This window comes from Neovison vison, chromosome 3 (assembly GCF_020171115.1).
Source record: "Neovison vison isolate M4711 chromosome 3, ASM_NN_V1, whole genome shotgun sequence".
NCBI lineage: Eukaryota > Metazoa > Chordata > Mammalia > Carnivora > Mustelidae > Neogale > Neogale vison.
In genome coordinates this window covers 140,657,183-140,683,397 of record NC_058093.1, presented here as the reverse complement: position 1 = coordinate 140,683,397, position 26,215 = coordinate 140,657,183, and the positions used below count along the sequence as shown (strand labels likewise).

The 26,215-nt window shown below is 46.4% G+C and overlaps 1 protein-coding gene across 3 annotated transcripts in view; it reads left to right on the top strand.

Moving 5' to 3' along the window:
• The window catches only part of NEDD4L (NEDD4 like E3 ubiquitin protein ligase), a 336,948-nt gene that overhangs the window by 262,336 nt on the left and 48,397 nt on the right, over positions 1 to 26,215 (top strand). For 2 of the 3 annotated variants that reach the window (XM_044242894.1, XM_044242896.1), the window contains 10 exons: positions 3,411 to 3,472; positions 3,636 to 3,738; positions 5,420 to 5,586; positions 12,484 to 12,616; positions 13,735 to 13,911; positions 16,235 to 16,309; positions 17,922 to 17,981; positions 22,973 to 23,104; positions 23,591 to 23,710; positions 24,799 to 24,996. In XM_044242894.1, the coding sequence (XP_044098829.1) occupies positions 3,411 to 3,472; positions 3,636 to 3,738; positions 5,420 to 5,586; positions 12,484 to 12,616; positions 13,735 to 13,911; positions 16,235 to 16,309; positions 17,922 to 17,981; positions 22,973 to 23,104; positions 23,591 to 23,710; positions 24,799 to 24,996 (1,227 nt within the window). The remainder of the gene's footprint in view (positions 1 to 3,410; positions 3,473 to 3,635; positions 3,739 to 5,419; positions 5,587 to 12,483; positions 12,617 to 13,734; positions 13,912 to 16,234; positions 16,310 to 17,921; positions 17,982 to 22,972; positions 23,105 to 23,590; positions 23,711 to 24,798; positions 24,997 to 26,215) is intronic. The other variant, XM_044242895.1, reaches the window with a different exon arrangement.

The following is a 26,215-nucleotide window of genomic DNA, read 5'->3' as shown; positions in this document are numbered from 1 at the left end:
TCTTTCACCTCTGCAATTTTCCTGGACTCCTCCTTCCGTCGTGTCTCTCCTGTCCTTTGAGCCCCCAGTCCCCCCCCCCACCACCCCATTCAGCTACGAAATCTCTTGTCCATGGGAAACAGGCTGGGGTGGAGAGAGCTCTTCTAGAACATCGGTTTCTCCTGCTGTCGTCAGGTGCTCCTCGGGGCTCTCAGGGTGGTGTTTGGATTTCAGTTCTCCAGCACGAAGCGTGGTCACAGTGGTGGCGTTGTTCAGGGTGCCTTGGCCATACCCGAACCTAACTCAGATCATGAGCACCTCTTTTCTTTTTACGGCTGGTCGCAGGGTAATGGTTCCTTCTCGTGTGTGTAGAATTCAGTGTCCCAGAGCGTAGAGGGGCCTGACACCATTGGTCCACGCCCTGCGTTTGACAGAGGAGGTTACCTGCGCCCAGACAGGGAGGTGACTTGCCCAGTGATAGTAGGTTGGCAGCACTGCTCGGCCACACCTTGCGTCTGCAGCCTGGATCGGTGAGTATAGTCAGGGTTCTGGGGGGGCAGGCGAAGGGGGTTCTAGTGTCAGGCTTGTGTGCTGTTGGTGGTTGCCTCCCGGTTTGGCGTCTAGGGTCCCGGGAAGTCTGCTCGCTTGCGTTTGCCCACGGAGCTGTTCTTCTCGCAGTGATGGCGGTTCTTCAAGGTCAAAGTGCTGTCTGTCCAAAAGGTGTTCTTGGGAACGTGCGGTGCCCCGGAACAGGAGGCAGCTGTGTGTTGGAGATGGTTTTTAACAACTGCTGTCCTGGGAATCTCCACGGGGCTTTTTTCCAGCCAGTAGGATCTGGTAGGACCCTGAGTAATGCCAGAAAGAGTCCTGTCACTCTTGAGGCGGTCACCATCTTGTTCGCATTCAAGAATTTCTGTGGAGGTGAATTTTCATTATTTTTTTTTAAAGATATTATTTATTTACTGGAGAGAGAAAGAGAGAGCATGAGAGGGGAGAAGGTCAGAGGGAGAAGCAGACGCCCCACGGAGCTGGGAGCCCAGTATGGGGCTCGATGCCGGGACTCCGGGATCAAGACCTGAGCTCAAGGCAGTGGCTTAACCAACGGAGCCACCCAGGCGCCCTGAATTTTCATTATCTAATGCCCTGCCTTTTAATTGGAGAACATGGAGGTGACAGGAGAACGAGAATTAGCTGCTGGGGACAAATGGCCAGCGTGTGTGAAGTGTGCTGGGCGCCCCTGCAAGGACATCATCAAACCGACTCAGTTGCTTGATTCACAACAACTCTGAGATCCTGTTACGGCCCCAGTTTTTAGATGAGGTCACTGAAGCACAGAGAGGTAAGGGACTGGCCCTTGGCCACATGGCTCTGCCAGTAATGAGGCCAGGACACAGACCCGGGAAGTCTGCCTCTTATCTGTGAGGTGTTGGGCATTTGAACTATGGAGTTGTGTGGACAGGGTCACTTTCAGGGGAGTCTCTGCAAGCTCTGTGCTTTCCTCTGCTCGCTGGCTCTTGTGCTCTCTGCTGACCCCAGGCCCTCTCATGCCTGCTAAGGATCCTGTAGTTTGGTTCGTGCAGGATCTTGTAGCCAATTTTCCCAGCTTGAGCTATCCTTCCTGCCGGTGGTCCACCTGCCCAGACTTGCCCGTTTATCTCCACGTGGACCACACATCCCCGGACCATTTTGATCCCCAAGTTGAGAATCAGCCCCTGCCCTCCACCCCAGGTCCCACGGAATGTGATCTCTCCACATGGGTGAATCTGTTCCACCTTAAGTTCAAGTTACTCGTTGCTACCACGGTCCCTGCTACACGTCCTTGGTGCTCTCAGGGCAGGCACCGGGTGGTAGCCACACGTCTTCCCGTGGGTACTGTTCTAAAACTGGTTGTGGTTAAATAAATGAGAAAAGGAAGAAATGCAGTAGTTTTCTGATTAATAGGTTTTCCATAAGAAGTGGTATATATTTGGAAACCCTTTTCTTTAGAAAATGTTTCCAGAATGTCTAGCAGGACCACCTTAAAGTGGACCGCCCAGAGAGTATAATTGACTTCCTTCAGCAACAGTGTCTTTTCATGGCTTTGATCAGATGAACCAGTCAGCTGCTCATGCAAGTGCCTGCTTCGTGCCAGGCAGTGTTTCTGCCACCAGCGATTTACTCGTGAGCAAATCCAGGTCTCCAATCTCATGAGCTTAATTCTGAGAGTGATAGATGACAAATTAGTAAATAAGTAAATAAGATAATTTCAGATGGCACAAGGTGGGGGAGGATAACCAGGATGCTCTGATAGAGGGTGGTAAGGGGAAGCAGGTGGCGGCAGTTAGGATAGAGTGTCTGCACATATGACCTGGGATCTCACACCTGGGTTCCGGAGTGGAGCCCGCTGAGGCCTTTTGGAGGCAGAGCTGTCCAGCAGAAGGACCTAAGGCAGGATCGGACGTGATGTGCACCAGGAGAGATGAGGCCAGGATCCTTGGAGCAAGGGGCAAATAGAAAGGCTGGTTCACAGTGACGTTACAAGTAGTTAGGAGCCAGGTTATGTTTAATCTTGTAGGACATATAGGAGAGAATGTTCAGTTTATTGTAAGCAGAGTGGAAAGCGATTAGAGTTTAATACAGGGAAATGACATAAGGTATTTCGGGTATAAATATATACATGCATCCCTCCGATACAAATCAGTATATCATGATACCATGGTTTGTCTCTTTCACTACAAAAGTAAATATTTTACCTTATTTTAAAGAGCCTAGGCATTTGAGGCTTTGCTACATACAGTATTTAAAAATTAATGAAATAATAACATTTATTTTTCCAACTTCCTTCTTGCTCAGACCAGTAAATTTGGCACAATGACTACTGATTTCTTTAAAAAAGATCACAGTTACCTTTCCTAGCTTCATGAAATACGCACCAGCAAGAGGCTGATTAACGGCGCTCTCTCGAATGGTCTCCATGGAGCAGATAGTCTTAATCAGTTATCTTGGGCTAATGATATGATACTCCAGTGTTCAGTGGAAAGTAAAATTGCCTTCACAGGCATATTTTCCTGTTAATTCCATTTTTAGGTTTCTTGGATCACAGGGACAGGAAGGCACCAGTGACCACTGGTTCTCCAGAATTAACGCGCATTGAGATGGAGGCCTGCACCCTGTGGTTAGAAATTAGACTTGGCAGTGACGACTGTAATTTTGTCATTTGTCTAAGGCTGGGTTGGCTCCTAAAAATGGGTGTTGGTAGTGACATCTAGTGGATCTTGGGTAAAGTTTTGTGACCTATAAAATAATTCACCGTCAACTACTAGGTGAGGAACCAACCCCGTTTTTACCTTCCCATGTTCTAAAACACCGGTGTGTGTTCTCTGTGACCCATTTTGGTGCATCTAAAATACAACAGTGTCAAGAGTTTTGAAACTTACTCTTTCTTCCTATAGACAGAAGATCCGACCATGGAGCGACCCTATACGTTTAAGGATTTTCTCCTTAGACCAAGAAGGTGAGGCTTTGGGGTGCAGGTGTCCTTCGTGCTTCAGTCATTGGTTTTCTCTGAGGAAGATTTCGCATTCTTTTCATTTTGTGTCTTTTTTTAAAAGTCATCATAAATACGAAAGATGTAACCAAGTCATGTTCTTTATAACCGATTCTCTTCCGTTACGCAGTCATAAATCTCGAGTTAAGGGATTTTTACGATTGAAAATGGCCTATATGCCGAAAAACGGAGGTCAGGATGAGGAAAACAGTGAGCAGAGGGATGACATGGAGGTAAGTTGCAGAGCTGCAGGCCTTCCTCTTTTTTCTTTGCCCAAGACCGTGTAATATTTCATGTAAGACTTTATAATTTAAGGAAATAAAACTAGATAAAACTTAACTATAGAAAAACGTACCTGGGTCTTTGAATCTGTGATCCTCTACTGATGTCGTTGGCTGCACTTAAAAATAAATAAATTTTAAAAATGAACTTCTCATTTTATGTTACAGCACTCATAATGGAGGAGGCTTCTCTTGACAGCATGCTGTGCCCACATTTTGTGGCCAGTGCCCACATTTTGTGGCCAGCCCCAGCCTGTGTGAAGCTCGGCTCACCCTGTTTCATGCTCTTATTTCTTTGGGCTTGAGCTTGTTGTAAATTTCCTAAGAGTGCTTGGAATTGCTTCAAAGCGGATGAAATGATTTAGAAAAGCTCTTCCAAGTTTCTTATGCGTTTGGCCCACAGGTGATGCCTTAGGAAAGCTCTCCTCTAGAAAAGCCATTTTGGAAGTGGCTGTCCAGAGGAATTTTTCTTCCCTCCTGGCGTGGCTAGCTGCCTTTCTTAACTCCCTAGTCCCACACCTAGATCGCGGGGCCCACCTTCCCCGTGCATGCTGTTGCATTAGACAGATTTTCCTGTTGTTCTGAAAATGTGCATTTAACGGGGCCTCTCTGGGGCTTACTTGCACATCTGTTCGCAGCTGTGGCATATACGTGATATGTGAATTATGTGTTACGGGCACGTTATCGGAACCCTCTCCAGGCCAAGTGGTCACATTTCCGGGCCGTGTTTGACTTGTGCACGTTCTCTCTATGGGGAGGAGCAAAGCGGGTGGTGGGCATGGATGTATGAACGTTACGATTTCATGAGCACATCAGCCGATTTTTATCTCAAATCCGGGGAATTTTTTACACTCTTGTAGCTTTCCAACTGCACTAACCCGTGAATGAGTTTAATTTTCCAGTGACTTTACTAGGGGATGTTAGGAGGGAATACTTAATGCCTAAAATATGTGTTGCAAAAATGTAACTCATGACTCTGGTACCATGAAGCCTGTCGATGGGGCAAGTAGCAAGGGGGGGAGGGCCTCAGTGGAAAACTGCTCCTGGGCTTCTGCTCTCGTGCTCATCCTCAGTGCAGAGTGGGAGCCTTCCAGGCTTCTGGAGTTGGCCATGGTGCCATCTTGCCTGGGGAGTGATAGAGCCTGGGCCTCTTGGCCCCCTGACCCCCTGTGCTGTGATCTCTGGTAGAGCACACACGTGGTACGGCTCATCGCCCCGGCTCCCTCTTACCTTATGGGGGCATCAAAAAGACAGCAGTGGTAACGTGACCCATGACCCTGGCATGGTTCTTCACAGCCCTGTGGAGGCCTTCACGTCAGAGTAAACCCGTCTGCAGAAAGAACATACGGGAATCAACACACTGTGTACATATTCAAAGCTGTGTTGCTCTGTACAGTGTGGTCACGTTCAAAGGCAGCACAATTAATTGGTCATTGCTCAGAATTATTCTTTGAGACTCTTCTAGAATTGATCCCCCCCCCCTTTTTTGAGACGGTCTTCGCATGTGGCTCATGAAGCCACTGAACAAGCCAGAGTGCCAAGGAGCAAGGAAGGGCCCAGAGTACCCCATGATTGTTTCTCCTCACGTCCACGGGGCCCACCTCAACGATCTTCATTTGCTTTTCTTCCACAGCATGGCTGGGAGGTGGTGGACTCCAATGACTCGGCCTCTCAGCACCAGGAGGAGCTCCCTCCCCCGCCACTGCCCCCCGGCTGGGAAGAGAAGGTGGACAATCTCGGTCGGACGTACTACGTCAACCACAACAACCGGACCACTCAGTGGCACCGACCAAGCCTGATGTGAGTACCGTCCCGTGGACGGGAACCGGGTCAGAGGGGGGCGCGAGGTAGCTCCTTGGGGCAAGTAGAGTGATGAGTCTTGGATCAGAGAAAGTGTGTGGTCTTACGGGGAGACCGCCTTCCTCTTCATTTATTAAAGAGCACGGGAGCCCGTCAGAATTCACTTTTGCTAGAGAAGCACCTCTTGCCTTTGTTTCGTGTTCACCTGTTCTGAGTATGAACTAGTTCATTTTGTATGTCTTTTTATGTAGGCTCATGAAATAGAGGCTATTTTTCCTAAGTGTATCTTAAAGGTGGTGGTGCTTTCACTCCTCTTCCTTTCCTGACTAACCCACAATGGAAAACAGCAGGCAGAGAGGCTGTGCAATTTTCTCTGAAGTTTTTGGATTTTTACTCCCTTTAATTATTTGATTTGGGAACACAACTTACTTTTTTCCTTTTTGGGAAATTTGTAAATCACCCCCTTGATCTCACTAGACACTTTCGGGAGGGTTGCTAGCTCAGAGTTAGTCATTACTGTTTATTCTGTTCCCTCACCAGCCTCTGGGATGTAGTGAATTGATTACTGTTTTGTTCACACAGCAATATCGTATTTGAAGGTAGAAAATAAACACTAGTTAAACCTTAGCTGCATTAAAAAAGGATTTGAAGCAGCTTGCTTTTAAATCATGGTATACAGCAAGACCAAGAACTGCTACTATACAATAAAAAGCAAAGCAAAGTATTAAAGGAAGGAAAAGGAAAAACTTAATCTTTGAAGATTTGAGCTCCCTAGCAGCCAAGACAAGGAGGGTAATTATCAATGAGTTATATAATTTTCAATATATAATAAAAACAAGTATATTAAGTGACATTGTTCTCTCTTTAACCCAGACTCTGAAATAAATTGGCTCATGATGGTTTTTAAACAAATGTATTAGCCGTGTGATGGGTGATGTTGTCAGTAAGCCTCTTACCTTTAGATGTTCCAGAGAGATTCTGCTTATGACCGTGGGTTGGGAAGGTAGCCAAGAAGTCTGGTCCAGGTTTCGTTTAAGTTGTAGATGAATCCAGTCCTTCCTGAGCCCCCAGGTGGGTTCCTGTACAGATCAGCTGTCTTGGGTCAGCCCTAGACCAGCTCCTCATTCACAGGACAGTGTCAGCATCCGAACATCCAAAAGATGAGCTCTTCTTCTGTTGTGATTTTTTCCCCATAGAAATACGAGTGGAAATGGTTTAGTTAAGTCTTTCCTTTTTATTTTTTACTATTTCCCTTGGCTCAATCACCATTGCTATTGTGAAACCGTTTTAAGCCATTTGACTATTGGACACCCCCCGCCCCCATCAGCTTGGTTTCATGTCGTGATCGGGAATCTTGAATCAAGAATCTCAGTAGCCATACCCTAAGGAAGGTGCCATTATTTTCCTTTGCTGAACATCACTGGAGACATACCATTCCTGTGGACCAGAGTGTGCTATGACCTATGTGGAAAAGTGACCACTGGCAGCTCACAAAGAAATAATCAATGGCCATACATACGTGTAATAAATACTCCCCTTCATTATAATTATGCAGAATGAATGAAGTCTGTTATTTTGATATAAGTGGAAATCTTTGCTTTCTCTGCCTCCCAGAGTTGTGAGACTCTGATGAGGAAGTTCCTGAGACAAGACTTCGGATGTTTCTGTAAGCATAAGCATACCACCGTGGTGGCAATGTCCCAGAGAACTAAACCAAAGCAGAAGAGATCATTTCTGCTGGGCTGGCTCATCCGTTGTCCAGAGGGACATGGGAAAAATGCAGCTCTTCATCCAAGGTCAGGTTCGCATGTAGTTTAGGGAGTGGTCAGTGGCGTGACTGACCCCATCCCTGCAGCAGCTCTGCCAAAGAGGGTGAACCTTCAAAGGATGTCAGCAGAGCCCAGGTGGGGCCCAGGGCGTGTGGCCTCTCCAGTGGGTGTGGCTTCTAGAAAACAAGAGAAGAGTTAGTTTCCACAGTAACCTCTTCATCCTATCTGAACTGTTTCAGGAATTTGAGGTGCTTTCTCCTTAACTTCACTTGGTTTGGCCAGAAACCCTCAAGCCTTCCGGAATTATTTTAAAGTACTGTTCTGATTAAAATATAACTACTTTCATAATTCGGTGTTTACAGAATACTGCCACACTCTTAGGGAGAAAATTGATATTAAGTGTCTTTATTTATTTTTTAAATTTAATTTGTTTTTTAAGATTTTTATTTATTTGAGAGCATGGGCGGGGGAGGGGGTTAGGATGGGGGCAGAGGCAGAGGGAGAAGCAGGCTCCCTGCTGAGTAGGGAGCCCAATAGGGGGCTCAATCCCAGGACCCTGGGGTCATGACCTGAGCTGAAGGCAGATGCTCCACTGACTGAGCCACCCAGGCGCCCCTACAAGTGTCTTCATTAAAAAACTTGCTCTGTCTGAGGAAGTGAGGCCCTGAAAACCCTATGCTAAAGCAAAGAGTTAAGGCCATCGCATTGGCTCTGGTCTTCCCCAGTTCATGAGGCCTGTACTCCGAACTTGAACCGCCTGAAAAATCCGCGGTGACAGCTCGTTGCCCTCCGGCTGTTCTTGACGCTCCTGCACCGTCTCTTGCCAGATCCCCCACCCACAGCCATAAACCCACAGTGTGTCGAGTGGCTGGACCTTACACAGCTGCCGTCTCATCCCTTTCTTCTCCGCCCTGTGGACGTGGTAATGCGCCCCCCACCCCCGCCCCAGACCGGAACAGAGCTGGAAGGCCCCTGCTCTTCCGGCTGCCTTAGAGGTCAGCTTCCCCCGGCATAGCATGGAGCACACAATGCTCCCCCTTGCCAAGTTGGAGCTGGGATGGTGTTTTCTTCCTCACAGATCCGCCCCTTAAGCGCCCGGCCCCAAGGAGGAGCTCAGTAAAGTGCCTTGTAACTGAATGAATGAGCACAGATGACTCACTTCGGAAAGTGACCCCGGGCACGCGGTTTAGTGAACGTCTAGGTCTGCATGTAGAATTCCAGGATGGAAGGCTGATGACTGAATGCTCCCAGCTCTCTCCAGATGGAGGGTGTCTTTTAAAACACCCCTAATGTTAGAATTCTCCTTGACCCTATTTAAAATGTTAGCTGTAAGCTCTTTACTGTAAAAAGCAAAACAAAACAAAACACACACACACACAATTTTAGGGGCACCTGGCTGGTACGGTCATTCTGAGCACTGGACTCCTGGTTTCAGCTTGGGTCATGATCTCGGGGTCCCTGGGACTGAGCCTCACAGCAGGCTCTGCACCGGCTTGAGGTTCTCTTGCTCTCTGCCCCTCCCACTCGTGTTTTCTCTTTCTCCTCTCAGAATCTTTAACAAATACAATTTTAAAAACGTGCTGAAGGATTGAAATTAAGGTTATAAATGAAGATGAACTTGAGACTGAAACAATTCCATTTCCTCTCTTTCTGAAATACTTCGTACATCTTCTGTCACAGCAACAATGTTGTCCTGTTCAGTAACTGCTCTACGGCGTGATCTCACGCGGATCTTCCTTGGCACTGAACTTGATAAGCTGATGGTTTATCTTGCCTTTATCCACTTGTATATTTCCCATGAATATCAAATGAAGAATATGTCTATGAAGTCAGTGACTGAAGAATATTGAAATGTTTGATAAAATACTGGCTGGCCTCCAGTAGAGTCTTTTTTGTTTTAATCTTTCAGCCCAGAAGTATTTTTAAACGTTCATCTTCCCATTAGTGACTCTTTAAATTTCCACTTTCAACAATGCTCACATTCAGGTGCTTAATGATAACCGAAGGCCTTCTTCGTGTGAACATTTCCACTTTATCACTAAAGATGGTAAAAACCCAGGTTTGGAATTTCACAATCAGAGGTATCTTCTCTGTGCTGTTTAGTTGTTTCTGGTTCACGCCGATTACGAGTGTATGAGCTGGTGGGATAAGAAAGATTTGCAAGGGCGCCTGGGTGGCTCAGTGGGTTAAGCCGCTGCCTTCGGCTCGGGTCATGATCTCAGGGTCCTGGGATCGAGGTCCTGCATGGGGCTCTCTGCTCAGCAGGGAGCCTGCTTCCTCCTCTCTCTCTCTGCCTGCCTCTCTGCCTACTTGTGATCCCTCTCTCTGTCAAATAAATTAAAAAAAAAAAAGAAAGATTTGCATAATTGATTTTAAGTGCACCCCTTTTAAAAGTAAGTCCTTCCAAAGCAGTGGAATTTTACATACTTCTGAGAGACAGAAAATGTAGGCATCGTGGTATTAAAAGCTCATTTCTTCTCAGCCTCTCAGAAGTCCCTGTAGCCTTGCAAGTATGCATTAGGACCTGGCACAAAGCGCATGCACCTTAGTGACTCATTGTTGACTGAATAAATGTTGATTGGCCTTTCAAGTGAAGATTTACAATTTTGATGAAACTCTTATATACATAGAATATTTTAAAATAGGCCAGTCATAGTGTGCCTGGGTGGCTCAGTCAGTTAAGCTGGTGAGACCCTTCGGCTCAGGTCATGAGGGAGTCTGCGTGAGATTCTTGCTCTCTCTCTCTCTGCCCTTCCCCCTACTTGTGTCCATCTACCCACCCCCCGCCTCAAGTAAATCTTTAAAAAAAAAAAAAAAGGCCAGTCATTAGAAAGTGAAATTGCTTCCATCCTTAATAAAAAGGGAAAGGATAATGTTAAGTTTTCTTTGCCATCTTACCTGCTACTAAAATTTTTTTACATATTTTGGAAAGAACTTCATTTTGGTCATTTTCCTAAGTATTTTTCTGTTCTGTAATAACTACTCTTTATAATCATTATGTTTTAAGAATTGAATGTTGTGTTAAAATGACTATGACAACATAAAATCACAAATGTTGATATTACCTTTTCTAACCTGTCCAACAAAGTGTCTTTTTTTTTTTTTATAATCATTTTGTTTTGGTAGTTTCAGAAATACATTTGTATCCTTCTGTGTCCCTTGATTTTAACTATTTTCTCTATAGCCAAAGATATTTCAGTTTTCTATTTTAGTCTAGTTATAGTTCAGTAGAACTAGAAAATATGCGAGATTTTTATTTCTGTTAAGATTTCCAAAGTTTATGTATTGTGTATGCAGGTACAGGGAACTTAACTGATTCAGATTTTAGTAAGGAGTTGTCATTCTAATGCTGATTAGATGGAAGCTGACCATATTACCATGTTTACCAGAAGCTAATGTAAAGATGTTTGTTGGAAATACACTATTTCTGAAATGGGCTTTGAAGGGTTATTTATTTACTCATTCATAAGGTTTTATTTATTTGAGAGAGAGAGTCAGAGAGCATAAGTGAGGGAGAAGGAGAAGCAGGCTCCCCGCGGAGCAGGAAGCCCAACTCAGGGCTCTATCCCAGGACCCTGGGATCATGACCTGAGCTGAAGGCAGATGCTTAACCCACTGAGCCACCCAGGCACCCCAAGAGTCACCTATTTATTTGTAGGCAGTGGTATTCACTATTCCAGGGATCCAACAAGCTTTTTATTGGGATATAGTAAAAGTTAAAGAGTATATTTGAATATTTTAAAACCTGTGTTGTAGGAAGAATCTATGAAGAAGGCCCCTGATTAATACTCTCTTCCAATTAGTCTGAAATAATGTTTTCAAATATTTTGAAAGGTTAACTTGCAACAATAATTTTTTTTAACTGAATAGGGTGTCTTATTCAAGAGTTTTGAGTTTTCTCCAAAAAACATTTTGTTCTTTAAACTTCTGCTCTAAAAGCCAGCAAGTAGTATTTCTTCCAAACGGTGACTGCCTGTAATTTACTGCAAAAATTTTCGAGATTGAATTGATGCTTTCAGAGCCTGAACTAAGATACATGACCAAAAAAAAGAAGGGAAAAAAAAACAAAACAAAAAAACCAGCACATGAAGTTACAGTGTTCTTCAAATTTCCCTTCATTTGGGAAGTTACCACCTGATGTTTGTGTGAATTTTTAAAAGTGGTTTAAGAGTGAAAAATAGGGTGTCCTGATTCAGAGATTCTGTCAAAATGTAACCCACGGGGGTGCCTGGGTGGCTTAGTGGGTTAAAGCCTCTGCCTTCAGCTCGGGTCATGATCTCAGGGTCCTGGGATGGAGCTCCACCCACATCTGGCTCTCCTGCTTCCCCCTCTCTTTCTGCCTGCCTCTCTGCATACTTGTGATCTCTGTCAAATAAAATCTTAAAACAAAAATGTAATCCATGGCAACCAAAAAAATTCATGTTGGACCAGGAGCACTTTTCTCCAGATCTCAGCTTTGAGTTTGTCGTATTTCTATTCTTTGGCCAGTTAAAGACCAAAAGTTACTGCCTTGGCATTGTAAGTCTCTTTGTAGGGTCAGGACCGACTGGCCCCAAATCTGAGACTGGTCACCTGTCCTTTGAGAAACCTGCCTTATCACCAGAGTAAACGGATGGAGGTCTGTGATTTCTCTCTCTCTTTTTTTTTTCTTTTTAAGATTTTATTTATTAGAGACAAAATGAGCGGTGGGAAAGGGCAGAGGGAGAAAGAGAGAAGCAGACTCCTTGCCAAGCAGGAAGCCCATGGGGCTTGATCCCAGGGCTCTGGGGTCATGATCTGAGCTGAAGACAAGATGCTTAACTGACTGAGCCACCCAGGTGCCCCAGGGTTGTGATTCTTAAATACTAAACGACCTTTTGCAGTTTATGACTGAAAGATACTCAGAGCCGTCACCCCAGATGCGTTTCAACACTGTATCTGTTGGATTGAAATGAACCTGCAACTATACTTAACCGGGCTTTGCAGGGAGAATTCTCCTAGTTACCGGCCAGCTGGTTGTCAGTGTCACACAGGACGACCCTGACATGTCTGTGAGGGGAAGGCCCCTGGAGAGCGCTGGACTGTGGCCCAGGTGCCGGGGACCAGTGCGAGCTCTCCCGGCTCACTTACCCTTGCCCCGCACCCCCAGGGACGTGTCCTCCGAGTCGGACAGCAACATCAGGCAGATCAACCAGGAGGCCGCGCACCGGCGCTTCCGTTCCCGCAGGCACATCAGCGAGGACCTGGAGCCGGAGCCCGGCGAGGGTGGAGACGGCCCAGAGGTAAGCTGGACCCTGCGGCCTCCGCGCAGCTTATCTTTGTGTGCCGCAGGTTGCTTCCGAGTCCTTGGTTTTGCTGCGGGTAAATGCGGTCTAAAAACGGGCGATCGGGGTTTCCCGGCCCACTGACGACCGTCAGGGTGTTCCTTCATTTAGGAAGTGCTTACAGGAGTTGTGTTTGATGAATACATGTGTCTGTGCATTACAGAAGGGAGTGACATTGTAATAGTGGAAATATTGATACTTTCACTGTATGATGTACTTTTCCCCAGAGTCTGACCGTATCTTACTGGATAACGACATGGTTGTCCTGTTTCTGTGGTTGAATGAGCTTTGTAACTTGTGTGGGTACCACGAGCTTTCACTGAGCGGTGTTGACAACATCATGAAAGAGATTTATTACCAAGAAAACAAATTTGGGTGAATTTAGGAAGGTTTATTATTTTTCCCCTTAAATGTTTATGATAAGTCACTAGAGGAAAAATTAGGAATTGAACAACAAATGAGCAGTTTCTGTAACTTCATGCAGCCTTAAGCAACTCCGTTTCCTTATTAAAATCCATTCGTTCTAGCCCGTGTGTTAGGAAGAGGATCATTCACAAAATGTTCCAGCGCTCAAATTTGGAAAAGCAAAATTAATGATGATTAATTCACTAAAAGTTACTTAACAGCACTTTTTAATTAACAGCTTCTAGCATCTCTGCTGTTTTCATTTTGACTCCTCAGCAGTAAAAGAAAATCCCTGAAAATCGTGAATGCATTCCTGAGAACATTTTAACCCATGCATGTAGTCCCTCCTGCTAGAAGTGAGTCCCTGCTCGGAGGGGTGGCGGTTCACAGTGGTTAAGAACCCAGCCAGCCCCTCGAGCCAGGCTTCCTTGGATCCATGCCTGGCCCTTTCACTTCCTCGCTCTGTCCTCTTTGGCATGTTACACTCTGTGCCTCGGTTTTCTCATCTGTCAGGGTAGTAGTCACATCTTCCTCGTGGTTATAGAGAAGGTTGTGTGTCTTCTCAAAGCCGGTAAACGTTAATTATAGTTAATATAATGGTGGTTGTTGTTGGCAAGGTGACAGAGGACCCCTTGTTCCTGCCATTTACCCTGCGTCTCGTTCCTTGATAGCCTTGGGAGACCATTTCCGAGGAAGTGAACATCACTGGAGACTCCCTCAGTCTGTCACTGCCCCCACCGCCGTCCTCTCCAGGGTCTCGGACCAGCCCTCAGGAGCTGTCTGAGGAACTGAGCAGAAGGCTTCAGATCACTCCAGACTCCAATGGGGAGCAGTTTGGTTCTTTGATTGTAAGTGATGGTCCTGTTTGAAGGAGAAGTTGAGCAAACGTTTTACTGTTTCTTACTGCTTTAAGAGAGTCTTGTGTGCAAATAATGATCAGGATTCTGCCAGCTCCCAGAGAACTCTTATATTTCCCAAAGCTCTGCCTTTCCTAAGAGGACGATACCAAAATTAGTCCAAGCAGGTGAGACTCTGTCTTGATTTGTAAGAACTCAAGTAAATAAGAGTCCATGACTTTTTTGTTTTTACCAGCTATGACCCTGAATGTCTTTTCCCAGCCAAAGGCTCATAAATAGTACCTTCATTACAAAAGTGGTAGGTAGTTCACACTGGGACTGAGCCATTGGGCCTCTTAATGAGTTCTCTCAATGTGTACTCTGCCGCACCCTTCATCATTCTCCTGTCACAGCTGAGGCATGATGTCGAAGGGACCCATCCAAGAGAAAGTTAGAATGGGAGACAGAAGACCTCCCTTAAGTCCCAGAGAACAAATCCTTAAGAAAGATTATGAAATTGTGGCAAGGACCTCAGGGCAACATTTGAACTCGGGTTCTCCACCATGGAGCCTCTTTCTAGAAACTTCGGATTGGGCTGAGCCCCAGTAAGAAGCAGCATGAAGTCCTCCCTGTTTGCCAACACAAAACCGTGCAGAAAAGTCCATAGGAAATCACCTGCTTATATGTAAAGTTGAGAACAAAGGCAGTCTGAATGTTTCTCAAGAAATTGAACGTAAAGATGTGTTATAGTAAATGATAGTAGTCACTCCACTGAAGATGGCATCCTAGGAAAATAGTCATGATTACAGCCACAGCAGACAGTAGTGGATGGGAGGACCTCGTCAGTTGTAAAAGCGTGTGAGCGTTCAGAGTCGTTACTCCTTCAGTTACGGTGTTTTCATTTAAAGACACCATTGGCCTATATTGTATGAGTCGATGTGATTACTCAGCTAATGGGGCTTTATATTAAAATACTGTAAATGTCTTTTAGAGAGAGAAATACCACAGATAAAAAATTTAATACTAAAAGGACAGGGGAGGAAATTATGTGTGGGATATTTGCATTGGTGAAACTGTTGCTGTGGAAACGACCTAAGCAACGAAGCCATATTTAAAACCTATAAAAGTTAGTAAGTAATGCAAGAACCACAGCAGGTGTCCACCTCTAAGTCTACCAAGTAAAATAATCAGCATTTTCTTCACCATTAGTATTAAGTTAGTATCTCCACTTATTTTTATGGGTACCTGCCTGCATTTAATTATTCCGGGTGCATAAAATACTTTCAACATCCAAGTGCAAACAAACAAAGGATCCAAGTGCTGGAGTCAGTATTATTTTAAGATTGTTTTGAGTCTGATTCAGCGATTAAGAATGTCTTGGAAAAAAAAAGAATACGGGACTCTTGAATTTTGCTTCTCAGGGTCACTCCATATTCAAAGACAGTAGCATGCCCTTTTACTAGTGAAGGAATCCTTCATGCTAACCATTGTGGAAGGACATGAATAGAGCCCCATCACTGAGGCAGAGTCTGTCCGACTTTACCCCACTTCGCTTACCATTGCAGAATACCATGAATCGGGGAGTGCTACGCACACACTTCTCCCACGGGTGAACCAGTTGCTGATTAGACACGTGGCCTGTGTGTGTGGCCTACTGCTCTTCCCTGATTGGACCTGTGAGGCTTTTTTCCTCACAATACAGATTAATACAAACGAGTGGAGGAACATTCTACATCGCACATTCGATGTTCTAGCTTAACGTCCCTATTTTCCCTTACTCCTGTTCTGTACGACTTCAGCTCCATTTGGAAGCCAAAATGATAAATGCGTGAGCCTTAAAAGTAGCACAGGAGCGTGTCTGAGTTCTCTGGACTTTGACTCCAGCTGACCCCGTTGGTAGAAACGTGCACGCAATGTCTGATGACCGCGTGTCAGTATTTGGTCGTCTGTTCACGGCTCACGGGAGCTTCCCCCGCGGGCGCATCCCAAAGCAAAGCAAGGACTGCTGGCTTCCCGTTTCCATTCGTAGAGCAGCACAGGAGCCTTACCCCGACCCCTTGAATCCCCTTTCTTGTTTTGGCCTCTTTCTCCTATTTTTGCTGTTCCTCCTTCCCAAGGACCAGTGAGAATTCCAGTCCGCCCAAAGCACTTGAAAATGCAAGATTACTCGACTGCTGGATTACTTACTGCGTGCCTCAGGAGAGCCGGTGTCTCATTTAATTACCTTCTGATACCAAAGAGCACTCGGGAGGCTTGAGGGACCTTTTCTTAAGCCAGCGAACCTTGTTGCTGTGCCTGTGTTACCATAATGCTCCGTGTCCTTTCCTCCCTTCAGCAGAGAGAGCCGTCCTCAAGGTTGCGGTCCTGCAGTGTCACGGACGCGGTCGCCGAGCAGGCTCATCTACCACCGGTAACCATGCCCCCCGCCGGTCCCTGGTTGGCTGACGCGGCTTGTATTTGAAATCATCTGGGCTACGGAGGAAGAGTTTTTCCTGTGCAAATCCATTCTCTGTCGGAATGAGACCTTAGGCTTTCCTAGCAAATTGCCCAAGGAGAGTGGATTTCTAATAACTCAGAGTTATTGCCACAAAGGCTCTGAAATGCTAAAAACTTTTCTTCGCTTTGCTTTTCCACCCAAACGAATACACAGATTCTGATGTGCTTACCTGACTTAAACTAGTTAACTAGAAGCATGCTTTAATAATTCTTTTCTTTAAACTTCATTTACTCACTAACGCTGTGCTCCAGTGAGCTGTATCTCAAGACCGTTCTGAATCCCTTTGAACAGGAAGAACTCTTCTGGGTTTGTGGGGAGCGGTTCTTTCCCATCACTAATGGCCTAAACTCTTAACCCACAAAGCACCTGTACCTTCTCTGGAAAGGCAGCTCTACTGACTAAAGAATTGGCTGTAATTTCTTCCCACCCTCCCACCATGTTCAGAACTACCAGTAAATAACGGGAGAATGAGGAATGTTTGACAATATAGGACAAAAATAAGAATGAACATTCAAATTGGAAGACAGACTGGGACTGCCTTGGGAGAGGTTTGGCGTACATTTTTGTAAATTTGTTTCTTTTGGAGGAGAAACTATTTTGTGGTTTTAGCATGTTCAGCTCGTTGAACCTTGACCAGGTTTTGTTTTTTATTAGTACAAACCCTTGCTCATTTGGGGGGGACTAATACTTTATCGTGTATGAAGTTAAAGGAAAAAGAAGATAGCACTTACAAGTTTTTGCAGTCATGGTATCTTTCTTGTTGTGTACATTTTTATTTCAAAGCACGTTGTTGCCCGTGGTTTTTATGGTGACAGAACGAATTCACAAGTGTGCTGGTGAGCTGGGTAGTCAGTACGGTACATTCCGTTGTGGCGCACATAGAATGGGCTGGATCGTCAGAAGCTTGACGACAAGAGCATCCTTTCTGAGATGGTTTAGTACAGGCCTCCCCCAAAGACCAGAGTACTCAGCTGTGATCGCCTGGGGAGGGGATCCCGCTCAACCTGATGATTCTGTGATTTTCCTGGATGAATTAATGGCACTTTCCCTCCTTTTCAAAAATCAGTGTCAATTTTATCTATCAAAGAGCTCACTCTCCTGGAAAACTGTTGATTCCTCCCTCTTTCCCTGTACTCTGTAAAGCGGTCAACTCACTGATCACTGGTGGCCAAATTACTCAAATTATGAGTTTGGCGGATTTTAAGAGTCTGCCTAATTATATAACAATAGGGGCAAAACCAGAGTGGTTGTTTCGAGTAAGACCTCTCACTTCCTGAGGTTGCAGTCCATTTTTCCCCGAATCATGGCTTCAGCCTGAGCCTTCTCTGGGGGAGGGTGATTGTGTCCCTGTTTTTCTCCCGATCATCAGTGAGTGGTTGCCCAGCTTTCTTTGGACAGGGTGGATTTCAGGGATTCTGATTCATATCACCTGCCTTACTGGCCTCAGCAGTGATTCCTGATTCAGTAAGCAATGGGTGGTCTTCCTAATAAGTGCATTTCACTGATGTGAATTGTCATTCAACAGCCCAGCGCCCCAACTAGGAGAGCGCGGTCATCAACTGTCACAGGTGGTGAGGAGCCAACGGTAATGATGCCCTTGATCAGACATGATAGCAAAACTGGGGGGTTCAACATTTTGTATAATGGTGACTATACCGTTTTTGGATAAGCTCAGCTTCTTCATGCTACAGAGCTATACATACTGTAAACCTCTCACATTGTTCAAAGGTAGTTAAAACTATGATTTTTCATCTCATGTAGCTTTATTAGGAATACCGTGTCAGACTTCGATAAAGAGCATTTAATTTTATTTAAAATATATTTCTGGGACACCTGGGTGGCTCAGTCAGTTAAGCATCCAACTCTTGATCCCTGCTCAGGGCTTGATCTCAGGGTCATGACTTGAAGCCCTGCATTGGGTTCTACACTGGGCGTGGAGCCTACTTACAAAAGAATAGAAAAGAAAATACTTCTGCCACACTTGCTTTAGCACATCTACTAGAATATATTGCTACCTTTAATGTTTATATTCCTGGTCAGCTTTTCTTGTTTGTTAGACTACTTGGGTAAAATAATAGGTCTGGAGGAGAACAGAGAAGCCACAGGAACCATACGCAGTTACGCTGTGGATTATGGTCTTGCACACGGCCCGCCTCTCTTGCCTATTTCCCATACCAGATTTTACATGCTGCGCTAGATGTACTGTGTCGTGAGCATGAACTGGTGACCCTGCTCTGCCACAAGGGTCTCTACTCAGAGGAATGAACAAGTGTTATATAATTGGGGGGCAGAGATGAAGGAACATGTTTAAGAAGTTTAAAAGGTCTAGGGGAAAAAATAGTTTCTCTGAGCCAATTATACATTACTCATTGATTATTTTAAGTAATTTTTAGCATTCACATTTTTGGGTGACTTGGCTAGGACTGTGTACTTAAGTTGCCTGGTTTTTGCTTGACCCCTAGAGACTGGCTCAGCTTCGAGTTTAGCTTTGATCTCCTGTAGCTCTTAGAAGAATTTTCCTTACTGTGTCACCATTGCTAGGTTTGTTATAACACCTATTACTTGAGAATACCTTTAAATACACATGCGATTGCTGATTTTTGGCAGGACATGGACGTAAAGGAATAATTCAGTTACATTGTTAGACTTTAATGCTCAGCATTGTGCACAGGAAAATCAGATTGGCATGCAACAAATACGAGCCCACTGTGAGGTATTGAACTGTAGTGATTTCTGTGCAAGTCAGTCTGTTGGGTGCCCAGGCTCAGCCTCCAGTAGAATTGAAGAAATTCTAAATGAACTAGTACATTTACTACTGTGCATGAGTAACTTATACCAGAAGCAGAAATTTCAAGGTGGACAAGATCATGTCATTAAAGAATTCCAGTAGAATTCAGGGCTCTTGAGCATTCTCTGTCACCCATTTTTGCATTTTACAGGAGCCTTGGAATCTGCTGTTAGCACTGGAGTATTGTTATAGCTGAGGATATTAAGCGATAGGATAAATTGAATTTTGAGAGCCCTGGGCTCCATGGTGAGAGGTACTTGGCGGGACAGAGTGACCCATCTTAATGAGGTCCTGTGGCCCCTGCCACTACCGTGTCTGTGCCCTCCCCCAGCAGTGAATTAAAAATACATGTTTGGTTTTGTTTATTTTAAGGACTGGGTAGTAGTCCTTCCTAAATGCTTTCCTGCTCTCATGTTTCCCCACGTACCTGGTGACCTTTCAGCTGCCATACGCCAGCGTACCTGATGGCTGCATTAGAAACTGAGGTTTGATGAAAGTATGTTTTCCAATTCCATCTCCCCTCTTGTACACCCTCTCCTGCCCCTGCTTGCCAGCCCCACGTGTTCTGTCTCCTGCCGGAGCTACCCTGGGACATACCCCCTCCCTCCATCCCCCTGTGCTCCTGCAAACACGCGTGGCACATGTGCACACATGCAGCAGGGATGTCATGTACACGTCACTTAGCACCTCGATATTTTTCACTTGTGGTCCTTCCTCTGGGACCTGTTAATACCTACTATTCAGTGATGTGAATGTTCGTCGGTTTCTATCATTTTCCCCCATCGGGGAGCATTCAGCTTACCCCTATCCTCCTGGGGTAAGGTTGCGTTGACCCTCCTGGGGAACATTTCTTCCCATGGAAGTGCTTTGACTGTTGCAGCCTTAATGAACAGCCCCTGGTTCTCACCTGCGGACCCACAACCCTTTATTTTGAGAACAAACACTGGTGTATACGCACACATAGTACACACTGGGTTGCTTTCTGGCTGGCCATGCAAGCTGGCCTGCTCTAAGATAAAAGGGAGAGGGATAGTCTGGTCCTTCTGGACTTCGCTGCATATACACTGAGTTAACAGTATGGTAGGGTGTGAGCAAATCTTGGGGAATCTGTGATAATACCAAACTGCTGATCATCTTTAAAAGCAGATTGAAACTTTTGCAGTTTACACATAATGGATTTCTCCATCTTAATGACATAAACGGAGCCACTAGGATAGGCTGGTTGGCCGTGCAGACACAATTGTCTGTTCAGATGAAAAGCTGGAAATTGTTTAATTGCTCACTCGCACTTTATAACTTGTCTCTTGATTGATTAACGTGCCTCTTGAAGACCTCTGGAACGCACATGTGAACACACACACACACGCAGCAGCAGCAGAAATTGGATTTTGGCTCCAGGGCTGGTCTGTTGTACGATCTGCCTGGAGAAGCTGAGTTCTGGCTCATCCCCGGCTGCGTGCAGGGAGAGCACTGTTACGGGTCACAAATGCTGCTGTTCTCGAAAATACGTTGTTCTCCATGGCCGTATAGAAAGAAATCCATAAAGACGGATTTGAATAACACCGTCTCATGTCAATGGAGCTAGAGTATAGATTGCCCATTCAGTTCTCAGTACGAGGTAAAATGAGCCTGTTCATCAAAATCACTCTTCTCTCCTGCACTCATAGTTTCGAGAAGCTGATTAGTCCCATTAACTGGATCTGTGAGAGGAACCCGGTACAGGAGGTCTTAGCCACTTTCGAATTTGATTCTGAGATTAACCATGGTACATCCAAGTTCATACAGTTTATGGTGTCTCCCCATAAGTACTCTTCCAGGGATTCTGTCACTTTAATACTATCTTGGTGGTTTCCAGAACAGAGCTTTCAGAGTGCAGATCTGATTTCCTCTCCCCAAACTTAAACTCAGTGGGGAGGAAAACCTGCACATTCCATGCAGGATTCAGTTTAGCCCAAGCGCTTAGGGCCGTCATATAAGCAACAGTAGGTCAGGGATGGATGGCGGATACTTTGCCAAAAATAAGAATTGACCACTTTGGTTACAGCGCGGGTTCTGACTCAATTCAGCAGAGTCCGATTTTTGTAGTTCCTGGAGAAAAAGTAGCCTAGAAATAGCTCTTTTGGATGGGTGCCCCAGCAAGGAAAGGAGGGAAATTAGAGCTTGAGGCTGCAGATGAATTCATCTGTCTTCAGTCCTCACAGAAGGCTCGAGTCTGCATGTTGACATCACTTCCTCTCTTGCGGCCCCACACCTACATCACAACCCAGACGGTCTCACAGTCTGGAAAGTACCACTTACGGTCTTCAGGACTTCATCTGGGAAGAGGTCAGGAAAATAGTTACTGTAGTTTGAGCCCAAAGTCCTCTTACAGATAATCTTGCGTTGCATGGGAAACTTGTTTTAGAAATAACCATTGAGGCAGCTGCTTTGTGGCTCAGTTTTTCTCTGGGATGTGCTCTCAGGCTCAGAGAGTAGAATATTGAGGCTCAGGAACTGTACTCCCCAAAGTACATGGCCATGAAGCTGAGCGCACTTTTCAGTTCACGGTTGTGCAGTGGCCCATGGGCCCTCCGACGGGGACCCGCCTCATCAAGGCACAGCGTTGGTAGTGACCTGGAAAGACAGGATGCGCACATGGAGTTGGGCTCAGAGACTCACCTTCTCACCCTGACACCCACCTGGTAAAACACCCAGAGGTTCCAAGATCCTGATGAGGGAAGATGGTTCCCAAAAGAAGCAGCTTCTTTTGTCACCTCAGGGAGAGATGATTCCTGATGTATGGCCTCCTGCAGCTTCGATATTCTCCCAGCAGCCTTGGTGGCCATGGTTAGCTTGTTTCTGAGTCGCCACCCTTGGGGTAGCACCCCTCACTCATTTCCAGAACTTCTGTGCTGCATCCAGGCACCCAGCACTTCCCGGGACAGCGCGGACCTCTAGGGTCCATGTCCTTTTCCATGAATCTGAAACATCCTTGCTATTCCCATGTTCCTCCGCCCAGGCCAGCATTTCTCAGACTGCTTCCTGCAAGCAGAGTGTCTCAGGAATCAGTCTCATTTGGACGATGCTGGTGCAGTCACTCTGGACCGGACGAGTCTCTGAACCCAGAAACTGTGTGTGCTGCTTTCACCCTTTTAAAGAAAGACCAGCTCGATGTGGGAGGACAGGGACAGGTGGAGCCTCGATTCTCCGTGTCCTCTGGAATTCTAGCCTTAGCTGGCCCCGCCGACTTCCTGATGGGGGCAGCTGAGCTACCCTGGTGGGGCTTCATGACTGCGTGCCCTGGTGTGCATGGCTAGAGGGGAGACTGTATTTTTGTCCCTGAAAGCTATCGTGGCAAGTTTTAAGCTGATGGGAGACTTTAGGAATTAGGAGAGCATCTCCGTGGCAACTATATTGAGGAGAAAAAGTGTTCCAAGCATCCCTCTCTTGGTAACCTTTGACAGTTTGAAATAACTTTTAAGCTCTGTGTGGTGTGACAGTAAAATCTAGTAACGGAAACAGATTGTAGGTTTCTCTTACGATATGAGCAACAGTCCTTTAAGGGTTCAGGCCTTTGCAGTGGACTTCAGTAAGACTTCGGGCCTTGTGGCTGTGTGGGGGTTCATCTCACAATAGATGGGAAGCTGTTGGAAATCAGTTGCCTTCTTTCCGGACACTAATGTTTTCAGGACAAGTGAAATTAAATTACCTAGTCTAGAAAAAGTAATTCTCTGGGTGTACGTTACTTTATTAAACTGATGAGAAAGCAATGCAGGATATTAAATAATGATGATTTCTTACACAAACAGCCATCAGTGGCCTATGCGCACACCACACCGGGCCTACCTTCAGGCTGGGAAGAAAGAAAAGATGCTAAGGGACGCACATACTATGTCAATCATAACAATCGAACCACAACTTGGACTCGACCTATCGTGCAGGTACGCAGACCGTCTACAACTACAGTCTCAGGTCATAGAAGCCGAAATGTCCGCGAGCTCGCTGTTCCCGGGGTGAATGTGTTGTTCTAAAGGACCCATGTTTAGGAAGATGTTCTCACAAAGAAAATCTGTGACTCTAAGCCTGATACTTGCCTGAGGGAGAATTCGGTCCGCAGATCAGTCGGTCCATCCCCAGAGCCGGTTTGAAAGTGGGGCGTGAGAGCCTGTCACAGTGTGTAGCTTTTCTCTCCCTGCCCCCCTGGATTCCCCAGGCTGGTTCTTAAGCTGGGCTGGTGATTCATTTGTTTCCTTGGAATGTGTTCCTCCATCCGTGCCCCCATCATTAGGTTTAATCATTTCCTCCACGCTGGAAATCGGCCAGACCTCTTATTAGTGCTGGCTGCCTTGTTGTTTGGGTCCACGCTCCCGATCACTCGCACAGGGGGAGCCTCCTGCGAACCTAACTTGTTTTTGCCTCCAAAATAGCTCGCCGAAGACGGTGCGTCCGGATCCGCCACAAACAGTAACAACCACCTAATCGAGCCTCAGATCCGCCGGCCCCGTAGCCTCAGCTCGCCGACCGTAACCTTATCCGCCCCGCTGGAGGTGAGAAGGCTGCCTGGTGCTCTCACCGGGTCCCTCTGTCCCGGCTCTGCTCGTGCTCTTGCTCATCTCACTGGGTTTGAGTTCCGCAGCTCCAGCGCGCTCTGGTCCGTCGTGGTGTCCGTGGTGCGGGACGCCCTGGTGCAGGCTTCCCTCGTCCGCCCTTCATGCTTCTCTGTGCCGCCCGGCTCGCACCCGCGGCCGCCCACCTGAGTCCCATTCGCATTCGGCGGCCGCCACGGGTCTCCGTGCTGGAAGGGGGCGCCTCCCTTCCACATGGCTCCATTCTCCTTGTGTTTGCTCTTGGCCGCGGGAATACCTTTCTTTCTCCGAGACCGATGCCTCCATTGCGTTTTCAAACACAGCTGTTGCTTTGATCATTTCTCTTTTTTTCCTTTCAACTGTAGGGCCTGTCGCCGTACAGGCATCGTATTTCTGATGCACACTCGCGTCTCGAAGCCATGGCTGGGCATCTGCTTGTGCTCCCCTGTTTGTGTTGGTGTTGGTGCCCTCCCTTCACTTCACGAGTGTCCGAGTTAGAGAAGCCAGAGAGTGAATGTGTGAAGTTCTGACCTTGACTGTGTCTTAGAGCTAGCCGTGGGCGCCATCCCGGGGCTCCTGGTGCTGACGACTGGGAGTGGACGTGATCGCTTCCCAGCCTGGGTATAAGTGCTGCGGGTGGCCCCGTGCTCGTCTGACGGCTGTCTCCGTGGGTGCAGGGTCTTCTCTCTCTGCTCTCGAAACTGCCTCCCCCTTCCTCATTAGACTGTGAGCTCATTACGAGCAGGGGCACGCATTCCTCCGCCCTCTGTAAGATTTCCATCATGTTCACTACAGAACCATGTTTTGGGTGTGTACTGAGTAAGCCGTCCGATGACCTTGGTTGTAAGTACTTAATATTGTTGTGTGTTTAATCAGCCGAGAAACTTGGAAGGTTAGATAGGTTGAAAAGTAAATGGATGACAGAAACAGGTTTCAGGAGCTTCTCTGTCGTGCCTCCAAAGAGGAGCGTTCCTTGTGTACCCAGGTCCGTTTTGAGACCTCCGGAAGAGCCCCTGGTAAGCGTTCTAATGCTCCTTATTATTCCTTAGGGCGCCAAGGACTCGCCCATACGCCGGGCTGTGAAAGATACCCTTTCCAACCCACAGTCCCCACAGCCATCACCCTACAACTCCCCCAAACCACAACACAAAGTCACACAGAGCTTCCTGCCGCCCGGCTGGGAAATGAGGATCGCGCCCAACGGCCGGCCCTTCTTCATTGACCACAACACAAAGACTACAACGTGGGTAAGGCTGCTGGTTTCATTTGGTTCCGTTTTCGTCGCGAGGTCTACCATGGAGTCCGGTTTCCTTCCTCAGGAGCCCTGCTTCTTGGAGGGAAGGTTCCCTGACCCTGAAACACGGCCCCAAGGGGACCTCCTCAGCCTACATCTGGACGTGGCTTGGCAGGGCCGGTGGGGGTGGGGGGTGGTGAGGAGGGGGCCTCTGGGCTCAGGTTTGTGGCTGCCTCTGGGATTGGCGCCATTCCTTCACAGGACTCCTGGAAGGTTCTAGTCCTAACAATTTACCCTAGTGGGGAGAAAGGTGTCGTGCTCCCCAGGGCCAGGAATTTGATGTCATGGCTTCATTTCCCATGATCCTCTAATTTTATTAGGAGTTCTAATCTTTTTTTAATCATTTCTCCTCATCAGTTTTTTTTCTGCATTTCTGTTGACATGATCACCTTTATTTGATGTGTCCTTTTAGTCTTCACTGTTCATGTCACATTCATGTTGTATACTCCTGTGCTCTGTCTCATTCCTTTGATTGGGCATTAAGAGATGTACCGAGGACTTCGATTGTAAATTTGATAGATCTTTCTGGTGAACATTTTGTCAAAACTGATTTCTTCTGGGCGCCTGGGTGGCTCAGTTGGTTAAGCGACTGCCTTCAGCTCAGGTCATGATCCCAGGGTCCTGGGATCGAGTCCCACATCGGGCTCCCTGCTCCACGGAGGGTCTGCTTCTCCCTCTGACTTTCTCCCCTCTCATGCTTTCTCTCACTGTCTCTCTCTCAAATAAATAAATAAAATCTTAAAAACTGATTTCTTCTGATGCTGTTGCTCTACCATGTGCCCCTGAATCCTGCAGGAGAGACAATCTGTTGGATTAACGAACACGATCAGATGAATCAGAGGTGCCCATGTATATCTCTATGTGCCTCAGTCCATCTTTCATTCCTGAGCTGAATTCGTGGTGTCTTATTTAACATAGCATGTAGGTCCTTTTTAGAAGTCAGTGGTGTATTTCTGCTCTATTGGTCTATAGACCTATAATTAAACCGCACTTGGTTTTCTTGTTTCTATTTCTGATGCCACAGGAAGTGTTGCTTTTCTTCCTGTCCCTTGTATCCCTGCCTAATTCTCCGGGTACAGAGCTTAAGTCTGTCCTTCTGTCTGTCATCTGTACTGGTTGAGTTTGGGTAATGGTTGCTGGCCCAGCCATGTGGGCTTCCAGTGAACACGTAT